Consider the following 16,036-nt stretch of genomic DNA (forward strand, 5'->3'; position numbering starts at 1 on the left):
CTTCTCTTCTCTCACTATTCCTTTCAATGCTCTTAGTTCTTCTCCCATTATCCCCTCTGCTTTTATTTATCTGTGTGTTTCTACAAATGACAGCAAATGTGGTATTTGTTCTTCTGAATTTGCCTTATTTCACTTTATGTGATCACTATCTGCATGTTTTCCAGCAAGTGATGCAATTATATTCTTCTTTATGGCTGAATAAGATACATATCACATTTGTTTACCTATTTGCATGCTCACAATTTCATTATTGTCAGTGATGAAATAAACATAGTTGTGTAAGTAGTTCTAGAGTCATTTTTTCTACATGTATAAGTAGTACACCTGGATTATAACTCATATATGGTAGTTCTATTTGTAGAGTTTTTGAAGGACTTTTCAAAAAGATTTATTTATTTAATTTTATGTGTATGAGTGCTTTGCTTGTATGTATGTATATGAACTATGTGCATGCCTGGTGCTCATAGAGGTAAGAAGATATTGGAATTCCTGGAAATGGAGTTAAAAATAGTTGTGAGCCACAATGTGAGTGCTAGGAGCTGAACATGGTTCGCTACATGAACAACAAGTGCTTTAACTACTGATCCATCTCTCTAGCAACCTATTGTAGTTTTTTAAAGCCACAATCTCTATTTCCATAGTGGTTAGAACAATTTACATTCCCACCAACGCCTTTTTCTTCACATCAAAATTTGTTGGTTGCATATGTTTGATGTATTACAACAACTAACTCAAGTTATACTACAGAACCATAGTAACAAAAACAGCTTTAATTAATTTTTATTAATAGTTGAATAATATTCCATTGTGTAAATACATTTCAAAATCCAGGTTGTTTCCATTTCCTAACTGTTATGGACAAAACAACAATGAATATGGGTAAGCAAGTGTCTCTATAATAATATTTATAGAGTCTTTGAAGTATCCATGAAAAAGTATCATAGGTAGATCTGGTTTTAGCTTTTTGAGGAATCTCTACACTGATTCCCATAGTGATTTTGCCAGTTCCGATCCTACCACTAACAATTAAGCTTCCCCCTCCCCCCATATCCATGTTAGCATTTGTCATTCTTATTTTTAACATTAGCATTCTGACTGGGATGAGATCTCAAAGAAGCTTTAATCTACATTTACCTGATGCATAAGGATGTTGAATATTTTTTAAGTGCTTCTCAGCATTTATATTCTCTACAATGAACAATGTTGATAAAATATTTTAAGAAATGAGTAGTAATTTAGCCAAACATCAAAAATATCAAACAACACTTTACTCTAGGACAACACAAAACAAAACAAGATCTCACATACGAAAATCTCCAGTATTAGGAAAATGGTGAAAGAAATGAATCTAGCAGGGGGAATCAGTCAGACAACAGATTAGACGATAAATAAAATTAAGGGAAAGCAATGAACTGAAACCAAATGAAAAAGCACACAACTTTTGTTTCAAGCCCAAATTAGGCAAAACTTATTTCAAGAGTGATTACATGAATTTCACCTGGTAGAACAATTCTTGTGCTTTCTTCTTGGCCTATTAGAGGGTTCCAAAGGCAACAAGTGATGTTCCTGAGGGAGTTGTCTCGAAGGAGAAGGGTCATCTTCATATTGAACAATTTGTCTTCATCCCGTGAATAGGATTTTGATTCAGCTGGAATGATCTCTCCTCTGCTATCTCTCCATTCCAAGTGAGGCCGTGGGAACCAACCTTTGGAGTGACACTCCACTATCACCCCTTTGGTAGTAGGAGGATGGACAAGAATCTGAATCTGGGAGCTCCCAGCTGGTTATAAACAAAGGGAAATCAGTAGTGTATAGTGGCTGGAAAGAGAAAAAGAATACCACTCTTCCTCCATGTTAAATCCAGTGTCTGTAGATATAAGGATAGTCAAAACTCTACAAGGCTTTGTCATAATCAATGAAAAGAGACAACACCAAATGTAAACATGGAGAGGCTATAATACACAATTATCTACTATTGTTCTAATAAGCAGACTTATTGTTCTAAATAAGTCTGTTGATGATAAGCTTCTTTATTTTGTTTAATTTTTCTCTTAGTAAAATATCTGCTATTTATTAAATCAAAACAACTGTGCTAAGTTTTTAGACTATGAAAATCAACAAAACCATCCAAGATTCAATTCCTTGCATAATTTATAAGTGAACATTTTCTTATGTAAATAACTTAATGCAGTTAGAAATTAGTTTCAGAGGAATCCATGCTTACCTATGACCTTGACTTCTGTGATGTGCTCTTCATAGAACTTTCCATCTTTGAAGAAGCAGTGGTACTTCCCGTCATCATCAGGATTGACATTGAAGATCCTAAGGGTTACTTTCCCCTCTCTAATGGCCTCTTTCCGCAGCTCTGTTCTCTCCACATATTTGGGAATAATTTCTCCAAAAAGGTCTTTGCCATTCTCGTATAGGTGAATAGGCTGTGTATAGTGGGTCCTGAACCAGCGGATCTCCATGTGCTGAGCATTTTGTGGTGGTGACAACTGACAGCTGAGCTCCAGCACAGTCCCAAATGGAGCCAAGACTGGTCCCTCCAATCCAGTCACTGTGAATTGTTCTGGGAAGAGAAACAAGAACCAGAATGTGAAAGCTTTAATCAACACACAAACACGCTTTTGTTGAGGGTCATTTTTCCTCAGCATACCTGAAAAAAAATCTTAATTTTACACATTTTTAATGGTGGGTCATCAAACTACTCTCCTTATGAAATGTGTATAATTTCTATTGCTGCTATATGACTTCCTAAGATAATTTATATAAGCTCAGTAGTTGACTTTTCTTTCTTTCATTCTATTTCATTTTTTCTCTGAGTGATTTTATGAGTTATTATTTTGTAATTGTAATGAGCACTTGTGCATGTTTGTTTTTATGCTTAAGTTTCACAATCTTGAATTTTCTTAACTTTTTTATTTTGAAAAATTCTTATCTACTGTATGTTCAAATTTGTTTTTAACAACCTACTAGTGCTATTTTCCTAAGCTAGTATAATTTCTAACTGCATTCTAAAAGACATATCCTCATATCTCTATATAAGTGTAGTTTTCTCCTATTATACAAAATCTTCTGTGGCAAGAACTCTGCTGATTGAATCATTTCTGTTTGACTTTTTTTGAAAGAGAGAGACAGAGAAAGAAAGAGAGAGAGAGAGAGAGAGAGAGAGAGAGAGAGAGAGAGAGAGAGGAGGGGGGAAAATGATGCATTTAGGTAAAGGATGTATGGGGATTTGGGAGAAGTTGGGAGGGAAAATAATGTGATCAAATATACTGAATATAAAGGCAAAACTTCCTTTTAAAGCATTTGAAACTACTACTGAAATTCTCAATTTGTCAAAATGCAAAGAACAACTAACTATGGGGTGCACAGCTCCAGTTAATACATCTACAAAATAATACATACACACATGGCTTAAGGGACATCACAGAATTGGGTGGTCTAACTGTAGAAATCAGAGGACTAGGATGTTCGCTGTGAGATGGTGATTTCTTATGAGAGGGTAACTGTACCCATGAAACCTCAACAATATGGTCAATTAAACAGGACCGGTGTAATGGCAACACAGGTTGGCATGCTATTGTGGAAGCAAGGAATCTCACTAGGTTTAATTCACCCTTAGATGAAGAGCTACAAAAAAAATCAATGGTGGTCAAGAAAGTGGAGAATCAGTCTTCTTCATGAATCAGCCCCTCATGGGCTATTCATTCCCAAGTGGTCAGTCTTAAATAGCCATACATATGAGCAACACTAAATGTACTCAGTAGGGTGTGTGTGCGCATGCTCATGTGTGTGTATATGCATGTGTGCATGCAGGTGTGTGTGTCTTGCTGGTAAAACTTAAAAAAAAAGAGTTAAAGAGTTCCATAATAAATAAAAAAAACAGAATATAGGAAACAAAAAAATTAAATTAATTTTTTCTTTATACGTACCATATTTACGTCATTTTACCACTCTCTCTCATTATTCAGCTCTTCCTATCCTTCTGAAACACACAGCCTCTTTTATATTACACACACACACACACACACACACACACACACACACAGTATATCTATGAACTTCTTAGAGAAATTTCTGCTTTCATACTCCCAGTTAAGTTTAGAATATCTCTACAAGATCTTAAAATTTATTGTATATATCCAGTGAATGTTCTTATAATCTCAAATTAGTCCATAAGAAGAGACCTCAATGGAATAGTTTAGAGACACAAATAATAGGTAAATTTGACTTGTGACAAGGATGACGGGGTGTGTGGAGAAATACTTTTCTCTCTCTTCTCCTCCTGTTGTTGTCTTCAACCCCTTAGTTTGACTTCTATTTTCATGCTATAAATACCAACACATCTTTTTATATTTATCTAAAATATAGGACTTGAAGCAGAATTAATAAAATCTCAGAGAGAGAAATTGAGGTTCAACCTGAAGATTTGAAAAGCAAAACAGCCAGCCCCTGGCTCTTACCTCAACCTCATTCTGAAATAGTATCCTGCCTCCAAGAATCTCAGAATGAGACTGAGACTGAGAGCTGTCTCCTCCTGTTTTATAATCCTCTATAGTTCTGGGAATAAAGGCATGCACCACCCAGTTTCTAAGGCAAACTAGTGTGGCTACTGGGATTAAAGGTGTGTTTTTTTTTGCAGCCTGGTCTGTAAGGCTTGCTAATGTGGCTGTTTTGCTCTCTGAAATTCAGGAAAGCTTTATTTATTAATATAAAAATTAAATACCAATACAAGGGCTCACAAATTAAAGATACATGCAGTATTTGTTTTTCTTTGTCTGAACTAATTTGCTTAAATGTATTGTCTGCATCAATGTATTGAATCTATTTTCCTTCAAATGACATTTTGTTCTATTATATAGTTGAATATTCTTTTCTTCATATATTTTTCTGTTAATGGACACAAAGGTCAGCTCCATAGCTACTGTGGATAGTGGTGCAGTAAACATGGGTGTACAAGTAACAACGTGGTATGTTGACTTAGAATCCTTTAAATAAATACCCAAGGGTGCCACCGCTGGATAATATCACTGATGAACTTAAGTTTTGATCTGTTTTATTTGTTTTAGAACTTACATGTTGATGTCAATGGTGTGTACACTAATTTAGATTGTGAACAGAACTGTATAACATACTTTTTTCTACACTTTGCCAGCATTCATCTGCTTTCTTAATGATTGTCAGTCTAACAATGGTAAATAAAATCATATAGTAATTTAATTTGCTTTTCCCTGATAATTAATCATGTTGAACTTTTTCATAAGTTTATTGATTATTTGTACTTCATTTTCAGAACTCTCTATTTAATTAGACGGTTTATTGATTGGATTTTTGGATTACTTGATATTTAGTTTTGTGAGTTCTTATGTATTCTCTATATTATCCTTTGTGAAATGTGGAGTTAGAAGATATTTTCTCTTATACTGTAGGACATTCATTAAATTGATGTTTTCTTTCCTGTGCAGAGACATTTTAATTTCATGCAATCCTATTTGTCTGTTTGTGGCATTATTTTCTGAACTGTTGGAAATCTATTCAGAAAGTCCTTGCCTGTGTTTATATCTAAAAATCTGTTTTTGAGTTTCAGATCTTAAATTAAAATATTTTCTATAGTTGGAACTGGTTTTATAAATGACCAAAGATGGAATGAGTGCTTGTGCTCATTCCTTTCCATGCAATCTAGGATTCCATTCCAGGGAACTGGACCACTCATAATAGAAGGGTCTTCCCACCTTAGTTCACCTACATAATATAATCTCCTATGGGCGTACCAGGGGCTTGCCCCCAAGTTATTATAGATTTCATCAAGTTGGCAAAAGAGCCTGTAACATTTTCTTTCTTTACAAACTTGATATTGATAAGGTTCATGAAGGGAAGTGAGAGATTCGTACCTGCCTGCAGTGTTACCATATGAAGGAGGCATATGAACACAACACCAAGTCTGTAACCGAGTAGTCTTTCGTCATCCATTACACCTGCAAAAAGAAAGCAAATTCAAACCAGTAAAAATGTGAGTGGGAAGCTGCAGAAATCAGATAGATCTACATTTGTCTAAAGCAACTGTCTTCCATCTGCAATTGTCATCCATCATCTTTTAACCCTAGGCAAACAATAAACGCATTTTTGGGGAAGCATTTACTTTGTATTATGTAGCATTCTGAGATTTTATTAGCAAATCTGACTTTTATGCTAAGAATGCTTAATATAATGATGATATCTTCCCAGAGATTTATTTATTTTTGCAAGATTGTCTTCTCTAAGGCTTGATTTGATATTATTTTTTTTTTTTTTGCAAATTCCATCTGGCTGCTTTCTTCTTCAAAGTTTAGGGAAATGGGGAATAGCTCTAAATTTCCAAAGCCTCCATTAGTGGAATCATATGATATATTTATTAATACCTACATAGAGAAAAGTTAAAGACAGATTAATTTTCCTTATATGGTAGAAACTAAATAACCATTTTATAAAACAGAAGTAACTTTCTTTCATATTTTAAGAACCCCACTGAATTTTCTTAGTTAAAATTTTTACTTGCTTTGAAGAGACACTATGACCACAGCAACTCTCATGAAGTACAACATTTAGTTAGTCATGACTTACAGTTTCAGAGATTTAGTGGTGTGGGAGAATGGTCTGTATTCTGTCAATTATATTTTAAATAAATTCTGATTGGCCAGTAGCCAGGCAGGAAATATAGGTGGGACAACCAGACAGGAAGTAGAGGTGAGTCAAGGAAAACAGGAGAGTTCTGGAAAGGAGGAAGCCCATTCCTTTGCAGTCCCAGCCCAGACACAGAAGAAGCAAGATGTGACTGCCTTGCTGAAAAAGGTACTGAGCCATGTGGCTAACATAGACAAGAATAATGGGTTAATATAAGTTTTAAGAGTTAATAAGAAGCCTGAGCTAATGAGCCAATCAGTTTATAACTAATATAGACCTCTGTGTGATTTCTTTGGGACTTAATGATTGTGGGAACTGGGCAAGACACAGAAAACCTCAGTCAACAATTTAGTCCATTGTCATCGTATTAGGAAACATGGTGGCATGCATGTAGATATGGTGCTGGAGAAGGAGCTGAGAGTTCTACATCTTTTTTTTGTGGGTTTGTTTATTTATTTGTTTATAAAAATTTCCACTTCTGCCACTCCTCCCAATACCCTCCCACTCCCCCCACTCCCTCTCCTCCTCCCTCTCCAGTCCTAAGAGCAGACAGGATTTCCTGCCCTGTGGGAAATTCAAGTTCCTCCCCCCTCCCTCCAGGTCTAGGAAGCTGAGCATCCAAACAGACTAGGATCCCAAAAAGCCAGTACACGCAGAGGAAACAAGTCCCAGTGCCATTATCGATGGCTTCTCAGACAGTCCCCATGTCAGCCACATTCAAAGAATCCGGTTTGATCTTATCTGAAGACAGTAGAAGTGAATGTTAACCTAGGCCTAGCTTGAGCATCTGTGGCCTCAAACCTTACCCTACAGTGATACACCTTTTTCAACAAGGCCACCTGTATTTCACCAAGGTCACACCTCCTAATAGTGCCACTCCCTATGGGCTGAGCATTCAAACATATGAATCTATTGGGGCCATTCCTATTCTAACCACCAAAGACATATTGTGGTAAGATGAAGTTGTATATTCTCAAATAAATATAAAGGAATTTTGTAAGTTCTATTTAATATGTAGCTCTGGAAACAGATGTAGGAGTTCTCTGTTTCTGTACTCAAAGAGATACTTACCAAGTACTGTAATATAGAAAAACAAAGAGTTAAATAGTGACAACAATATAAAAATACTGTAAGACCTTGTTTACATGGGCAAATTTAGTATTCTTTGCCTTATCTAGATTCTCAAATTACTAAAATGGTATAACTACAATGTGAATAATGACCTGACTTTCTCTAAAATCGTGAAGGTAATAAGGACATATATCAGATATCATATGCAGAATTGCTGTTGAGCAATGGAGAGTTGAGGAAAACACAGTATTTTTGAAGAGTGAAGCCAATGGAATTTTATAACAACTACATATGCTGTATTAACCTAAGTTTTTCCTACAGATAAGCAAACTATAGAGAGAATAAGTGGTAGCATGCATAGTAGCTAACTTAGGGTCCTGGATTAATATCACAGAAGTTGAAATTCCGACTTTACAGTTTATCTGAATAGGCCTAAGCAAGTTAATAGAACTCTATCACTTCAGGTTTTTAACTGAAGGAGATATTTTCTTCATCCTTGCATTTATTATTAGAATTTGAATTTAAAAAATGACCCCATAAGTTCATAGGGAGAGGCACTATTAGGAGGCATGGCATGAGGACATGTGACTTCAGGGACCAGGTGTGTCGCTAGGGGGTGGGCTTTGAGGTTCCAGAAACTCAAGCCTGTCTATTATGTTACAGTCACTTCTGCTGCCTTAAGATCAAGATTTAGTTCCTTTTCTAGTACCATGTCTGCCTTCATGCTACCACGAGAATTATGAACTAGAACTCTGAACTGTAAGGCAGCCCCAAAGAAATGTTTTTCTTTATAAAATGTCAGCATGGTATCTCCTCACAGCAACAGATATCCTAACTAAGGCAAAAGTTGGTAACAAGGGGATGATGTATTGCTCTGATAGACTTGATCATGTTTTTTTTTGGAAGAATCTGAATTTTGGGACTTTGTATTAGAAAATCAGTTGAACAGTTTAAATGAGGCTTAACGGACTATACTGGTAGAAATATGGAAGAGAACGATGTTGAGGGTGATTTGAACTGCAGGGGATCTGGCTCAAGATGTTTCAGATGGTTAGAATTTCAGTATGTGACCTAGAGACTGTTCTTGTGATATTTTGCCAAAGAATATGTCTGGGTTTTTTTTTTTTTGCCCTTTTCAAAAAAGTCTGCATGGGGCTAAAATGAAAAAATTTTAATTTATTGCATTGGCAGAGTGTGTTATCTTGAATGCTGTTGGCTTCCATAAGCTTATATGGAATAACATTATTAGGAGGTATGGCTTTGTTGGAGTAGGTATAGCTTTGTTGTAGGAGTGTGCTACTGTGGAGGTGGGCTTTGAGGTCTCATATATGCTCAAGTTCCATCCAGTGTCTCAGATCAGTTCCTGCTGCCTGCAAGTCAAGACATAGGAGACTTGGCTACTTCCTCAAAACCATATCTGCCTGTATGCCACCATGTCACACCATGATAATAATAGACTAAATTTTGATAATGTAAGACACACTTATTAAGTGTGGCTGTGATCACAGTGTCTTTTCACAGCAATAGAAATCCTGACAAATACAGAAGTTAGTACAAGGGAATGGGGTATTGCTGTATTAGGCCTGACCATATTTTTTGTCTGGAGGAATTTTACTTTGGATTAGGAAAGCTATAGATTGCTTAGTGGACTATATAGTAGGAGCATGGAGGACAATTGTGCTGAGAATGATTTTAACTGTGGGGGGATTTTTACTATGCTGGCCAGAGGTCATTCTTGTGGTATTCTGGCAAAAATATGGCTGCCTTTTGCCCTTGTCCAAAGAGTCTACCTGATGCTAAAATGAAGTTATTTGGATTAATTATACTGGCAGAGGAGATAGCAAAACAATCTATCATCTATCTATCTATCTATCTATCTATCTATCTATCTATCTATCTATCTATCTACCTATCGTCTGTCTATCTATCTATCTTTCATCTATCTGTCTGTCTGTCTATCTATCTATCTATCTATCTATCTTCTATCTATCATCTATCTATCTATCTATCTATCTATCTATCTATCTATCTATCTATCTATCTATCTATCTATCTATCTATCTATTTTTCCCATTACTGGTATTCATGCATATAAAGATTTATAGGGGAAAGGAGCAAACTGAGGAGAAAAGGAGCACCAGGAAGTAGAATGGAGCTAAGTCCTATGCTTAAGGAGATTAATGATTAAGATATGAAATAAAGGGAATTGTGACCTCAGGACAAGATTTTTACCTGGCTAAGTTTCCCACTTGTGAAAAAGAATTAAGGATTAGCTTAGGGATGGATATGATGGTGCACACCTTTAATCTCAGCACTTCAGAGCCAGAGGCTGATAGAACTCTGAATTTGAGGCCCACCTGGTCTATAGAGAATGTTTCAGGACAGCCAAGCTTAGGCAGTGAAGAAAATCATTGAAAACAGAAAGCAGGTAAAGATGCAACTGAATGAGAGGGATGTGTGCCAGCCCTAGACAGCAGTAAAACTTGGCATTTAGGCCACATAATTCTGACATTTAGAGTCAAGGATAGAAGAAAATATGTGATCTGCTTTTAATTTTGATTTTTACAGAGGACTATAGTTGAGAGATTTTCATGAGTTTCAGAAGAGACTTCAGACCTTGACTTTTAACACGTTTGAGACTGTTGTAGACTATGCAAACTTTTGAAGTTGGATTAAATGTATTTTGCATAATGGTAAGGCTTTAAGCGTATGGGGTCCAGGGAATAGAATGTGGTATTAGTAAAAATGGCTCCCATAGGCCACTATTAGGAGGTATGGTCTTGCTGGAGTAGGTGTGTCCTTATTGAATGAGGTGTGTCACTAGGCGGTTCATTTTGTGGTCTCAGAAACACAAGTCTGGCTAATGTATCAGTTCACTTCTGCCTACAAATCAAGATGTAGAACTCAAAACTTCTTCTCCAGAACTATGACTGTCTGCACTGCAGTTTACAACCTTGATCAAAAAGGATTACAGATACACAATGAATACAGATTCAGACAGAATAACCCTCCAAATGGCTTACAGTGTGTTTAAAACTGTATGTAGGCTTTAGATAAAAAAGAAAATGGGTATGAACAGTTATAGAAACAAATTGTTTTTAAAAATATAACAGTCTTTAAAGAGACAGTAAAGTAATATGAAGAAGCCTTATAAAGATGGAAAATACACAGAAAGTCTAGATTATGTATGTTATTGTGTTTACTTTGGATTTTTAGTCTGTTAATGAGCTAACTGTAGAGAGACATTTGATTGTGGGGGCTGCTAAGCTAAACCAACATGCATATTTTAAAGGTATATTGAAAAATTGAGTTTAAGGATATGTTTTTTTGGAAAAGAGGTTCTGCTTTTGTTTCCACAGAAGATGAGAGCCTGTGGATTCCTTCCAGGCTAATGTGGTTTGATGGAAAAAGACCCCCCAAAAGATAAACACAAATGCACTTTGCCCAACAAACAGTAGGCAGCAGTTTGAAGAAAACAATGCCCAAGTTTTCTATAATTATTACTTATAATGCTTAAATGAAAATGTTAGTTTTTATTTAAAAGGGATAAATTATAAGTGTTTAATGGTTACAGTCAAACTGTTTCTAAAAAAGCAGGATGATATTATGTAGAAATGAATACACTGGTGTAGACTTTGGTTTATTACACATTTAAGGTTGATTTTGTTACACTGTATGTATATTTCTACTCTTCTTTAGGGTATTATGGTCATAACAGCTCATTTAAAAATGTAATGTAAAGTTAATAAATACAGATTAATAATCATATATAATAATCAAACTTTTACTTATGTAGGTTAGTTAGGTTTTCTAGATATTTCAGTAATATAGATAATCTTTAACACTTTAAAGACCTACAGAATATGCCATTTAAAATGTTTTAAGAACTTAGACTTTTCTCGACAATGGCACATGTCTACTTCTGGCAGCACCAACTATTTAGAGAAGTTGAGGGGCACTGAAGAAATTTGTTATGGAATTTGCCTTCAATTTAACAAGACTAGCCATTTGGCCAAGAAACTACTCTTGCCTGAACTGCTTGATGGTATGCTGTATAAGCTGCTCATGCAGGACCCATGGAAAAGTGACTGCTGTACTTTTCAAAAGATGGCATGGTCTTTTAGGGTTCCAGATTCACAGAAGAAATTGCCAGACATTCTACAGGACGCAAAAGAAAGCAACTAACAAACTTTGCTAACACAATGCAGAATAGATCTTCAAAATTCTTGCTTCACTGAAGAAGCCTGTCAGATATTATGTGCCTATAGGATGAAGAAGGGTGGCCCAACGTTATGAAAGAACTATGAGTGGCTGTCCAGGCAGCAAGATGTCTCTGTTATTTCTAGAACTTTATAAATTGCTTACAATGTAAACTTCCTGTTTACTTAGGTAATTTATCCTTCTGGAGTCTTCAATGGAGTTGAGGAGAGATAGTTATAGTTTTCCTTAGTTATGATAAAAGATGAATTATATATTAAAATTTATACTCACAAAGAAATATAACTGTAATTCTTGCTTGATACATATTTTGTTATATGTAATTTTCTATGTTAAAGTTATAAACTTTTTTATTTAGACAGAAAAGGGAGATGATGTGTGATTCCCATTAGTATAGTATGAATGTGTTTTATCAACATTGGTTAATAAAGAAGCTGCTTTGGCCTATAGCAGGATAGAATATAGATAGGTGAGAAATCTACTCTACAGAATGTTATTCAGATGTAAAGGAAGAATTAAACCATGACCTTCAAGTAAATGGATGAGACTAGAAAGTATTATACTGAAGGAGGTAACACAGACACAGAAAGACAAATGCCCACATGTTCTCTGTCATCTGTGGTTCCTAGCTGTACATCTTCAGATGTGAGTCTGTCACCTAGAGTAACTTCAGAAACTAGGAAAAAAAAACATGGCAGGGAATAGAAGTATACAAGTAATGTGAAGGTGGAAATGAGAAAACAGGGATGGGCATTTTAAAGAGGAAACAGAGAGTAAGGTCAATAAAGATGAGTCAGTAATAAGGGATAAATAACACTAAAGATGTTTGAAAAAACAATATAGGTTACTGCTATTTTCCTTTGTTTTCTCCCAGAAGTTTGGGGTAAGTCCCTATTTCTGAAGACCTCATGTACTTTGGACATGTGATTCAGACAATTTGAGTTGGGTCCAATTTGAAAGCCTACACCTGAAGACAAACTTTAAGAGTGATAGAAGATTCTATGCAAGCTGCCAAAGGAGAAAACAATCAATGCTCTTATTTAGCCATGATACCAATAAGCTATAATCATGACTCACATGGAAAAATATCTTGAAATATGAAATAGTGGTGCTCATATCTTTGCAGCAATCAGTAGCTCTCTAATTAGATCTAAGGTGCACACACCAATAGGAAAATCAAACCTGATACAGAAATATAGCCAACTGCCCAGGGCTAGTGAGGTCATGAATCTTAGAGGAGAACTTTTCCACTGCTATTTTACTAGACCAGTATACTTCCTAACCACACTGTAATTATGTATCCCTATACCCAGAATCTTTTCTTTGCTGCCGAGGGAGACCAATACAAGAAAACCACAACTGTTCAAAATGCATAGAATAACTGGTCATCGGGTGCCCAGCCCCATCAGATACATCTATAACACAATCTCTATACTCAAGGATCATGAAAATTTTAGAAGACACAGTGGAAAGATTGTAAGATGCAGAGGATCTGCTGTAAGAGTGTGTCTCCTGTCTTCTAGAAATAACAGAAAAGCTATACCATCTATCCTATTACATTATGGCTGCCTAAACAAGACCAGAACGTGACGACACCAATAGATATGCTGTTGTGGAAGGGGAAAATCTCACAAGGCTTCACCTCTAGACAGAGAACAGCAGGCAAATAATGACTATTGAGAAAAAAGAATTAGTCTTCTTTGGTGTTGAGATTCTTATTGGTTACCCAATACCAAGTGGTCTGTTCTTAAATCATATACATAAAGCAACACTAGATGAACTCCACAGATCATGTATTTATATCTATGCATATATCTATGCATATATGTATATGCACATACATACAATAAAAGAAAAAGAGGCCATTATTTTGAAAGGGGGTAAGGGATTAGAAGAGACAGGAGGGATTAGAAGAAAGAGGAGAGAGGATGTTATGTGATCATGCATTAACTAAGAACAAGGGATTTAATCAAAATTCAAAAATATGTCATAAACAGTTTGGTTGAGCTCGAACAGCTATAAGCAAAGGGGTGAGTTAGCACTGTTTCTGTAGTTATCAGGAGGAATATTAAGGTGCTTTTGGACTTAAAGACAGGCACCCCTGTAAACACATGCAAGCTTTACTGTTTTGATTGGCTGACTATGATTTGTATTACTTTTTATTCTCTCTAAATTTTATAATTTTTCCGTTTTAACCTTTCAAAATTTCTTCAGTAAAAATTAATATATAACTATAGCATTTTGTGTCATCCTGAGAGTTATGTTATTTTAATATATATATATATATATATATATATATATATATATATATCCACAGTTAGTATGCACATGTGCATCTATGGAGGCTGGAAAACTAGAGTTACAAGGGGCTGCAAACAAAGACGTGTGGGTGTGGGGAAGCAAGTTTCTGTCCTCTGTAATAGCAGCAAGCACTCCTAACTATTGAGCCATCTCTTCAGCACGAAAATTTAATGTGCAATGCTAAAGTCAGAGTAGTAGAAATTTTATTTCCTTAAATATTAATGGATACCTTCAAACTTTGCCCTTTCAGTTATTTGTAAAGCATAATAAATTACTTTAATGTGTAACTCACACTAATAGAGCCTATTGTTCCCAAACAATTATCTTTGCTACCTCTAATTATAGGTACCAAACCAGCCTTCCTCTAAATTCCCATGCCACTTTCTCTTTTCAGCTTTTAGTGACAACTGTTCTACTTTCTGCTATAAAATTAATCTCAAAACTTTCATAGAAGAATAAGAATCTTCAGATCTTTTCTCTCTTTGATGGCCTACTCAGGAAAGAAAAAATTCAGCCCTATTTTTAAAAATCTTACTACAAACATCTTACAACAATGCATTTCTCTTTCACTCTCTGCTTCTCTAAGTCATAACTGTTTACAATAAGGATGTACTTGTTGCAAAGAAAATGATGGGGATGAAAACAGTCTTGTGACTGTGTGACTGAGGAACTAACAGAAGAATATATATTTTTTCTTGTTATCATACCTTACATTCCAGAAGTTGAGCCAACATTTGCCGAGTTTTTATGCAGCAGAAGAAATGCATAAGGAAAACATGAGAAAGACTTTCTAGAGATTACTAAGACCTCCTCCTTCTGAACTTCCAGATCTCAGAAGCCTTCAAGCACAGGTCTGTAGCCTCCCTAAAGATATAAGGACAAGAATTTCCCCAGAGGCAAAAGCAACAGAAAATGATAGACGAGACCTTTCGTGAATAGATGCTAAGTACATAACCTTACTGAATTCTGATACTTACATGAACTTGATGGTTGCAAGCCAGCACCTTGCTGTTCTGATAGACAACCCCAGTTGGCTCAATCAGATTTCTGATAATGGTCAGGTGTTTTTCAGTATCCAGGGAAAGATGATAGAGAGTCAGATAAGGACCAGGCAATCTTGACCATCAAGCCTTCTTTCTTCTCAAATTCTGGCTGTATGATTCTGCCTGTCTGACAACTTTCTCTTTTTTTTACAGAGAAATTTCCAGTGATCTGGTTGCAGTAACAGAGAAGTGAAACCAGCTTGCAACTCATGTAGCTTAGGTAATAACAAGGCTTCCGTCACCCAGGGAAGGAACAAACAAATTCTGACTCATACCTGTCATGCTCTGAGTACTGCCCCAAAAAGATATGATTAATTTATTGGGCATGGCAAAAGACTTGGTTTATAAAAGTACAAGCAATAGACTCTCAATTCAACTTTCAGAGAGCAGACAATGGCTAGTAAGACGTCTGAAACAAAATAGCCAGCTAATCCATCAAGTAAAGGAGCCCCACAATTTTCCAGGGTGATAGAATAAGCTGACCATGAAAACATAGCAAAATGAGAAGGATTCAGAACACATCAGTAGTTTAAGATAGCTAGAGTAGAACAGAGGTTGAGGAGACATAATAAGAGATGAACTACTGAAAGTAAAAGGATAACCTTATGAAAAGGACAATTTAAAAAGCATATATATGTATATATATATATATATATATATATATATATACACACACACACACACACACACACTTAAGAGTGTGAGGATTTATTGCCCATAATGTTATAGCTGCACTT

At 35.7% G+C, this 16,036-nt stretch overlaps 1 protein-coding gene across 4 annotated transcripts in view; it reads right to left on the reverse strand.

Moving 5' to 3' along the window:
- LOC146895141 (putative selection and upkeep of intraepithelial T-cells protein 1 homolog) overlaps nt 1-15,525 on the reverse strand; it is a 28,158-nt gene extending 12,633 nt beyond the window's left edge. For 3 of the 4 annotated variants that reach the window (XM_087904731.1, XM_087904732.1, XM_087904730.1), the window contains exons 1-4: nt 15,234-15,524; nt 5,898-5,981; nt 2,225-2,572; nt 1,499-1,780 (exon numbers count right to left, since the gene is read on the reverse strand). In XM_087904731.1, coding sequence (XP_087760857.1) covers nt 1,499-1,780; nt 2,225-2,572; nt 5,898-5,976 — 709 coding nt within the window. In that variant the 5' untranslated portion in view covers nt 5,977-5,981; nt 15,234-15,524. Of the gene's footprint in view, nt 1-1,498; nt 1,781-2,224; nt 2,573-5,897; nt 5,982-15,233 lie in introns of all 4 variants that reach the window. The other variant, XM_087904733.1, reaches the window with a different exon arrangement.
- Between the last annotated feature and the right edge of the window lie 511 nt (nt 15,526-16,036).

The sequence above is a fragment of the Myodes glareolus genome, chromosome 3 (assembly GCF_982192425.1).
Source record: "Myodes glareolus chromosome 3, mMyoGla1.1, whole genome shotgun sequence".
Lineage (NCBI taxonomy): Eukaryota > Metazoa > Chordata > Mammalia > Rodentia > Cricetidae > Myodes > Myodes glareolus.